The sequence below is a fragment of the Sinocyclocheilus anshuiensis genome, unplaced genomic scaffold, assembly GCF_001515605.1.
Source record: "Sinocyclocheilus anshuiensis isolate Anshui unplaced genomic scaffold, SAMN03320099.WGS_v1.1 scaffold620, whole genome shotgun sequence".
NCBI lineage: Eukaryota > Metazoa > Chordata > Actinopteri > Cypriniformes > Cyprinidae > Sinocyclocheilus > Sinocyclocheilus anshuiensis.
Window position 1 is genome coordinate 231,722 of NW_015557087.1, and position 9,888 is coordinate 241,609.

General features: G+C 35.6%; 1 protein-coding gene across 1 annotated transcript in view; it reads right to left on the reverse strand.

Moving 5' to 3' along the window:
- Positions 1 to 458: 458 nt before the first annotated feature.
- Positions 459 to 9,888, reverse strand: part of LOC107677023 (SHC-transforming protein 1-like) — a 39,292-nt gene continuing 29,862 nt past the window's right edge. Inside the window, exons 5-12 of the mRNA XM_016471803.1 lie at positions 8,093 to 8,146; positions 6,937 to 6,988; positions 6,547 to 6,673; positions 5,520 to 5,679; positions 4,100 to 4,157; positions 3,636 to 3,749; positions 2,689 to 2,924; positions 459 to 2,589 (exon numbers count right to left, since the gene is read on the reverse strand). Of these exons, the coding sequence (XP_016327289.1) occupies positions 2,461 to 2,589; positions 2,689 to 2,924; positions 3,636 to 3,749; positions 4,100 to 4,157; positions 5,520 to 5,679; positions 6,547 to 6,673; positions 6,937 to 6,988; positions 8,093 to 8,146 (930 nt within the window). The 3' untranslated portion in view covers positions 459 to 2,460. The remainder of the gene's footprint in view (positions 2,590 to 2,688; positions 2,925 to 3,635; positions 3,750 to 4,099; positions 4,158 to 5,519; positions 5,680 to 6,546; positions 6,674 to 6,936; positions 6,989 to 8,092; positions 8,147 to 9,888) is intronic.

A 9,888-nucleotide genomic window follows, 5' to 3' on the forward strand; every position in this document is an offset into this window, starting at 1 on the left:
GTTCAGTGGCGAGTCAGAGTTGTAAAAGCCAGATTATTCCAGACCATTCCAGCCCAGCATATGTATGCATCCACGCACACATAGACTCATAAACAATCTTCCTTTCAACTCCATTATCAGTTAGTGACCAGATCCGCGGTGCTATCAGCACATAAAAAGTCTGACGTCAAATGATTAAAAAACCCATTCAAATGCATTCATTTGAATTACAACAGGCTAAAATTCACATAAGCATGAAGGCTGGACACATACAGTTGCAGCTGGGATCCATCTGGATTTATAATGTGGAATGAATGTTGACCGTTGACTCAAAATCCACAATTGACATCCATTAAAAAGACTAAAAATAAAACATTTGCCCATTTCAGATTCATAAAGCATCCAGATAAGGGTCTTTGTACATCTGACTAAGCAAATCCTCATCATTTACATAGATTTGTGTAATAAAAACAATGTGATTGCGTTGTCTTCAGGAGAGCCTGTCAAATCTTACACCTTTATGTTTTTTTCACCCAGTACAATCCTGCGAGTTTGCAAATTCCCAACGGATTCATTTGACACAGATCCACACAGTGAATGACTGGTTTTAGACAGCTATTAGCATAGGCAAAGCTTATTTACATGTTCTCTTGCAGGGCATCTAATGTCGGTTTCTAAATGACAGATAAAAGAAGGTGTTTTTTCACACATGTAAGTTTAATTAAGCAACTTAACGCTATACTAACAGTTTTTATTTAACCCACAGACCAGCACTAAACTAAGCACAGTAAAAACAGCATAGCAGAATTAACGTGCCGAAGAAAACAAAGACTGCTTTCCCAAGACCTGTACTGAGTCTCGCTAAACTTGTCGTTTTTGCAGTTGATTATCTTTACAGTTGTTTGTTTTTTTTTCTTTCAGAAAAGAAAGTGTCATGATTACCCATAGAATCACAAAAGGCGACTGTGTTTTATCGATGTGTCTGTGTTTGGTAAAAAAGGCACAATCAATATCAGAGCAAACAAAGATGAAATAAGTGGTTTCCTGTTTGTGGCTTCAACAGAAACTGCACTTGTGGCTGCAAAGACACGTTTAGAATTCATTTGGTGTGCTTTTCCTCTTCTTGGTTGGTGTGTCCCCTTGCAATATATGTTGTTCAAATGCAAAGTGATTATAGTGAATCTTTGAAAAGGGCGCATGTTTTATAACACACATCATAGCCTCCTTACACTTTCTCTTGTAACTCAAGATCCCGAACAAACAGAAGCACTGACACCTCGATACACGTGAAGATCGATTGTCAATGCGAACAGAAGTAACGTCCACAAGAAAAATAGAACCTCCAATTCCCAGAATAAAACCATCCTGATGATGTCGTCAGCTGATCGAGATGACATCATTGCAACAAATATATAAAAGCTTAGTTAAAATGACATCATAAGAAGGCTTTAATAATCTGAGCTCAAACTACAGTCCTTCAGTCCTATTCAGGCTTACGCGCCCATGTCCACTGATTGCACTTTTTCTCTCGTCCCTTTTGTCCAAAGCTGATATATGATGTTATGTGGAAAGGGAACGTTCCCTTTTTCCACAGACTAGTTTGTTGTATCTCATAATGGGCCGCGTTAAGTCCCTCACAGCGTCTGCTTATTTGCATAAGGAAAAATCCACACAGCATCCGTGCCGCTAAAACTTTCACATATGTTCAGGGGTCTTCCCAAATGACCAAAATTCCCAATTTTTCTTGGGGATCACGTTCGGAATTCTATAAAGTGTATTGTGAGGTTGAGATTAAGAGGCATTTTTGTGTGTTATCCCCTGGTGGGAACACTGGGAGAGAGATATTCTGGTGGGAATTACGGATGTGATTCATTAGACGCGGAAGGTGATCGTGAGAATGAGCTCTGGATTCTCTTTAAAGTTTTGCATATTCATCAGACAGTCTTGACACCACGGCAATGCAAGATTTCCAAACGACCGCAACAAAATGCTCTCTGAAAACAAACTCTTTGGATTTCGCCCATTGCACTAGATGTGAATCTTTAGAGTGCTACAAAGTTTCTGCAATTTTAGTACATTCACATCAACTCTCGACTCTAAGAATGCCCGGGCCTGTTGCCATGGTTACAGGTGCACCCCAGTCTTAATTCAAGACATGATGTCGTGTTTGGGAAGTGATGTCACATCCATTACGCATCCGCTTCTCTTTCAAACGCCTCGTCATTTGGCTTTTTGTATTCGCTTATTTCAAGCGACGTGTCCGTTTGTCCTTGAATAGAATGATTGCATCGTTTTGCAATTTCATGGCCGGTGGTTGATGTGGTACAAAATTCTATGTTTCTGTGAAGATATGATTAGCTTACACTCCCAACTGGAAAAAAAATGTTTTTCTCTAATAGAGTCTGGCAAAAAAGTAGGAAAGAGAGGAGTTTTTTTTCTCTTAAATGTGTGGTGGAGAAAAATCAGCCTTTTTTTTTTTTTTTAAGCTCGGCGATCAACTGGCTGCTGCAGACACACCTCACTTCCTGCCGAGATGATTGGCAGCCGATTGTCCATGTGATAGCTAATCAAGTGACTGACGCTCTCGAAGCGGTGGTCTTTGGTGCGCACCTAAAGAATTAGAATAAGTATTAACATGCTATAGAATTATATAATGTTTTATCAAGGACAAAATATTGAGAGTGTGGTATATTTCATAACATTACTCACCACTCCCTCTGGATCCACCAGAAGCAGGTGTTTAGGTTGGCTGCCCTGCTGTCCAGTGAGGACGTACTGGCCTGGTGTGGTGCCTGACTCCCGCACCAGGAAGTCTCCATCCTTGGTCAGGAGTCTTTCGGCCTGCCTGCGGCTTAGAGGTCCGTGGAACCAGGGCTCGTTTTGCAGCTGCTCTGCCAGAGGGGGCGCCACTGTACCCGACACGCCTAAAGCAGCATCAAATGGCTCTGAAAGACAGAGAGCACGATATTGGTGTATCTTTGGAGAATTTACACTCAGTTATTCTACAACTGCACCTATAACTGAACTACAGTAAACTCAAATATTCTCTTCAAAACAGGAAAAACAACTCCTCCAAAACATATATAAGGACTCTCCATACAGAAAATATATTGATATGTATCAAGTGTTAGGAGTTGGTAAAATTTGTATTAAATGTATTAAAACATTTTAGTAAAAATATACTGTTCACTACCTTTCAAAGATTTGGGGTAAGATTTATTTTTTTTGAAAGAAATTCATATTTTTATTTACCCAGGATGCATTAAATTGATCAAAGTGACAGTAAAGACTTTTTGCATTGTTACAAAGAAATCTGTTAATTTTCTTTTGAACTTTTTTTATTTAATCAAAGAATCCTAAAAAAAACTTAAGTCTTAAAATTATAATAATTTAAAATAATAAAAAAACTAATCAAAAACCGTGCAAATCATGCTTTTATTAATTTTGAACAGATCTTTACTGTATGCTACTGTTATATTAACGAATATGAATGAACATTTAAAAAAGTAATTGCTTTTATTATCATTCAGTATATTTTTACTGATTTTTACACTAAGGAAAAAAGTAAAATCTAAATTTTTAGCCATTTTAGAGCAAATACATGAATATCAAGACATACATCAGAAATCAAGATATTTTTCCAACCAAATACTCACTCATATCAAATGCATCTCTGTGAGCATTTCCATTGGCTGCTGCCGCTGGGAGGCGGGGTTTATCCACATTGACATATGAGGGGTCATCAAACAATCCTCCCTCCTTAACACCCACTGAAAGGGAGAAAGAGAAAAGAGAGGACGACTGTGAGGTTAAAGTGAGTTATCCTTCAGGTGAGTGAGCTTAAGCGGTGCCATTCTGAGCCCTATTGTCAGCAAGGCCAGCGATCCAGAAGCCACCTCTCAAAGGAGCCGTGTAATAGGTTTGGGCAGCGTCCAACAGAGAGCAATGAACAGTGACAGAAAAACTGCTGACTCACTCTGCAGAATGACAGTCTCAGCTGAGAGCAAAATGAAATGAAGGGAAGTGCGACAATATAAGACTGACAAATACTATGTGGCACTATGAAAGAAACAGGGCAGGGATTATTAGTGTGAAGCATGTGTGTTTGTGCAAACCTGACCTGGTAGCGGAGGCAGAGGCTGCTTGTGAATATCGTTCTGGCTGGGCTGTCCATAGGGCTGTGGAGAAGCAGTGAATTAGAGTGCTGACACATATATTAACCAGTGGAGTTTCAATGATTAACAAATCAGTGTTTGTAAATGAATCTTCACTTTTATACACTGAATCATATTTATTGTACACTGAAGTCTCTGTCTTTTGAAGACGGTGAGCTCTAGTTTGAACTGAGTGACTGCGCTGGTGGCTTTTCCAGCTTGTGAAGACTATAAAATGAGCCAATAGCATTCATTTGAGTATATGAAATTATTTTATTCAATTAAATAATATTGAATGATTGTATAAATGCAATCATTAATTATTATTATTGTTTCAATATTATTAATTAATAATAATGAATCAAATAATAAATATGAATTAAGTAATAATGAATAATTCGATAATTATTAATCACACACACACACACACACACACACACACACACACACAATTTTCAGCAACCATTAGTCTAGTATTCATTGGCATTATTATCATCAATGTTGAAAACAGTCTTTATCGTTTTTTATTTTTTTGTGGAACACATTTTTTCAGGATTCTTTAATGAATAGAAAGTTCACTGAACATAATTTATTTGAAATAAAAGGACTTTACTATCACTGATTTAATGCATATGTGTGGAATTTAAATTTTTAACTGTACTTACCAGAAACCTTTGAATTGCAGTGTATCATGGTTTCCATGAAAATATTGAGCAGCAAAAATTTTCTACCATTGATAATAATAAAAAATGTTTAGTGAGAACTAATTCAGCATTTTAGAATGATTTCTGAAGGATCATGTGACACTTTAGACTGGAATAATGGCTGCTGAAAATTCTGCAAAAGTCAGGGATAAATCATGTTTTAAAATATACTAAAGAATTGTTTTAAAGTTAAATAATATTTCACAATATTACAGTTTTTACAGTACTTTTATCAAATAAATGCAGACTTGGTGTACATAAGAGGCTTCTTTCAAAAACATTAAAATTTTAATTATTCCAAACTTTTAGCCACCAATGTGTATGCAAGCGTGTTCGGTTTCTTTATTGTAGAGCTTGACAAATGCTTACTCGTGCTTAGCAGTTCACACAATGGAGGAAAAATGAAAGATCTGCTTTGTTGCCATTTGTAAGGAAAATGATTCTTAAACACTTACTGAAATCTCTTTATTTTCATCCACACAAATTGTTATAAAGGATAATCAGACTTATTTTGGCTGTGAACGAATCAGTTCTTTTTAACGAACCAAATCCACTTAATGATTCACTCATAACACAAAAATACAGTCACTGAACAAAACTTGGTGGTTATGAATGAATTCAAAAGACTTAAAATCCCCAACACCAATGTTCACTAACATGCTTGTACAAATGTGTGTCTCACCAGCGTGGCTCCTGTACTGTGTCCAGGACGGGTCCTCATGTCCACCATGCCTCCAGGGGGAGGCTGTTTTCCAGGGAAGTTATTGTAATACGGAACCTCTGGGGGTGGAGGCAGGTCCTCTTCCTCTTCCTCCCAGGCCGACCCATCGAAAGGAGCCATCCTAAGAGAGAGAGATAAAGGTAAAGATAAACATTATGATATTATTATATAGAGAGAGATGCTGTTTGAGTGATGACAAATTATGTATTGCTTTGTTTTGATACCAGCAGGAACAGACACACACTCAATAAAAAGGAAGTAGGAACAGTAAACAAATAAAATACGCAAAAAATATAACTTTTTAATTAGCCTTTTTGGTCTCGTTTTCTAGTCAAAATTCCCACAAATCCTTAAAACAGGATACATTTCTTGAGCAGTGTTGTTTTACCATTTTATATATTTTTTGTTTTCATTTCAATTTTAGTTCAAGTTTTAGTCATTTTATTAGTTGTATTATATTTCTGTTAAGCTTTAATTTTTGTTTCAGTTTTAACCTGTAGTTTTAGTACCTTAAACTTATTTCCGTTAGTTGCCTAGGCAACAGTTCTCATTTTCATTTCATTCAGTTTTTTATCTAATATTTATACTTTATTTCAGCTTTATTTAAATTAACAAAATATTTTTAATAGTTTTAGCTTTAGTTAAAATCAGTGAAAATCAACATTGCATAAAATAATAATTGTTTTCATAAAATGTATGTAGAATATAAAGTATATTTGTATTATGTCATCTTTTTAGATATTTTAATTAGAAATAAGGCAAAAGCGTTCATTAGTAATAAGATGTTTTACAGCGTACGATGTGGGTACCTAGTGCAAATAGCCACAATGTCATGTGTTTCAGCACAGACCGTAAACGCATGCTGTAAACAGACACAGGATATAAAGGGGGTTTCCAAAGACCCTAGGGAGGTACCATCATTAAACAATGTACAAACACACTGACATAAATGTAAATGTTTGCAGCACTTGTTTGAACAGGCACATACCGATCATGAGGGGTAACCAGTTTGGGGGGATTCTTCAGGTACTGTTTAAAGCGGAGTTCAAAAGCCTGGCCGATGGTGCTGATGACCTCCTGAGCCAAGCCCTCTGAGCATTCCAGGATATGACATGCTACAAAATATCAGGTATTGTATATCAAGACATCAGTCATGGCCAGGAACAAGATTTTCCTTAAAGTGATAATTCACCCAAAAATGAACCCAAATCTTTTGGGTAAATAATTCCTTTAAAGCCATACTAAATAATGCTAAATATAATTAAGTAATTTAGTATTTAACATCAAATAAAACAAATTGTGCACGGAAAGCAGTAATTTACAATTCACTTACAGATATGACAGAACTCAATGCTAAAGTGTCATGGCATATTTTTACCTCTCTGATTGACAGGGTCTTTGGCGACGTAGGCAACATACTCTGCTGTATCCTGGGGAGAAACAGAAAGAGAGGGATGGAGAAGAAGAAAGGATGAATGAACAAGAGGACATTAAGAGCAATTAGAGAGTAGACACAAAGAACAGAGGGACAAGCAGAAGATAGTAAGTCTTTTAGTTGAGGATGTCTATTCACTAAAGGGAAGGAAACAGAGGAGGAAACAGTAGAGGGAAAAGAACAGATGACTACAGACAGATGAATAAGACAAATGAGCAAGAAATGACAGAATGAGAGTAAAGCTGATAGAACCAAGAGTAAGATGAATATGAGGAAATTAAATAGGGATGTATCTATTAACTGACTGATTAACTATATGTACATATTTAATCAAAATTAACGATCTAATATATTATATTTAATATTAAATAAAATTTAATCAATAATTAAATATATTATATATAATCATTAAATTATTATTTTCTAATTAAATTATTATTTTTTAATTGTTCAATTATTGGTTTAAATTTTATATATATATATATATATATATATATATATATATAAATTAACTTAAATGATTTTAGCAAATGGCTGCAATATAACAAAGAGTGAAAAATTTAAGGGGGGCTGAATACTTTCCGTACCCACTGTATATTCTAAAATGTTATAACTATTAATCAATAATCGTAATGAACAATTATTTAAAATGACAAAATGTTATATTCTATTTTTTAATCAACTGAATCACATTAATAATCATAATTAACTTACAATTTAATTATAATGAATAATTTAATGAATTTAGACAGACTCAGGCAACCCACCAACTAACTGATTTTGAAAATATGTAGTTTTGCACTATCAAGGTCCCTGCAGTGAATGCAATCATTATTTAAAAAGAAATGCTATAACAATGACTACATTGAGCCCATTTGTAAAGGCGATCCGAGGATGTATGTATGTTTTGTGGACTCTGGCTTTGCATGGCCATCCACTCAGCTAATTACTAAACAGATTTGTGCTACAGTTGATTAAATTAACAACTGATAAGCTTAATCGATGAAATTAACAACGGCGATCAGCAACCAATGATGAACATCCCTAATAAAGACAGAATAAGAAGTAGAAAGAGATATTGAGAGAATGTGCGACTCACTGGATCTCCTCCTGATGCAAAAGAGATGGACTGCATGTGATGGTTGGCAATAATCTGTAGGGAGAGAGGGATGGAGAACAGGACAATGTGACAAAAAAAGGACAAAAATGTGCAGTTGGCATGAGATGAAAATGAGCAAACATGGAAGCGACAGAGGATAAGTGAAAGCAAAGGATGGACAGAGAGGGAGACAAGGGGAGAAATGATATGGTGAGACTGTGGTCTAACATAGAGGAACAGAGCGGTTGTGTGCAGTAATTCTGCATGGTTTAGATTCATTAAGATAAACACATATCAGCAGGGCAATTACTCCAGGCCCTATTCTGGGCTCCAGTCAGCTGCCTGCTGGGCAGCCCGAACGCTGATAAACCTCACTGCGCTAATGCGAAACACTGGAATATAACTGAAGAATTATTAGCGAGGAAAAAAAAGTCCTGTGGTGCAGCTGTAAACAAGCCAGAGGATATCTGCTCCAGCCGACTACAACAAATTTATATAATCTATTGGGCCTCTGGGTAACACTTATTTAGTTAAATGTCGACAAATTTTTGAAGATTAGCCCCTTGAAATACCTAATGCAGGCTACTTTAAACTATTTCCACTTTTAGATACACAAAATAAAATAAAATAAAATAGAGATATAATTTAAGACCCCATTTACACCTGACATCCATCTTGGGTGATCTGATCAAAAATAGTCAGCAGTTTTAGTATTATTTATGTATTATATATATATATATTATATTATCTTTTATTTTGTTATTAAGTTTTAGTTGAATTTTTAGTAATTTTGCAGTAATAAATGAGTAATGAATTCATTAGTTAATTTAGTGATTCAACTTTGAATAATGTTGAATATAAGAAATGTTTTTCATCTAATTTCATCTATTTACATTATATTTTATCTCAATTAACACTTTTTTTTAGTTAAATAGTTTCATTTAGCTCAATAACTGTGATGGTCAGGCAAGACAAAACATTAATTTCTTCTGTGACAACTGTGATTGGACACTTGCAGTCTTACTGCATGTTGATAAAGTGGAAAAAAAAAAAGTGGAAAAAAAATAAATAATAATAATAATACATTTTGGCCACACAGAACCAGCCAATTTAGAACTCATATTTTAACACAATTTTATGATTTTATGACAAGTGAGTAGAAGGTTTTCTCAGCTCATTCAGCGCTAACAATTTGTGATTAGAGCCAAACTAGTGTTTATTAGGGATGCACCGAAATTATTCGGCCAAAAATAGCAAAAAAATAAGCGAATAAGCGAAAAGGCCGAATAATATGAACCGAACAATGACGAACGCGATCAAAATAGAGGCACGCGCTAACGCAGCAAACATGTCGACAGTGTGAAAGTATTTAAAACTATCAGAGAAAGATGCAGAAATCATTACAAGCGTAAAGCACCGACAGCGAGAGACTTAGTGCTGCATCAAGTCTCCGATGAGAAGAGGTGGCTAATGCTGGTGGTTAGGTTACTGTATGATGATTGAAATCGCGAAATTACCTCAAACGATTAGTAAATAAACTGCAGAATGTTATATTTTCTAATGCATGCACGAATTGTATGTATTCTGACAGCGCTGCACGAGCTCTTGGAGAAGGGTCTGGCTGCAGCCTTGCACTTTCAGACTTGCATTCTCAGACTTGCACTCTCAGACACTTGCGCTTCCGCTAGCAACGTCACTTGCAGTCTTTTATTTTTTTATTTTGTTCTATTTATTGATTACTTTTTGTTTGAATCTCTCAACATTTTACAACAGTAGCCAGGTGGTGAAGACAAGAC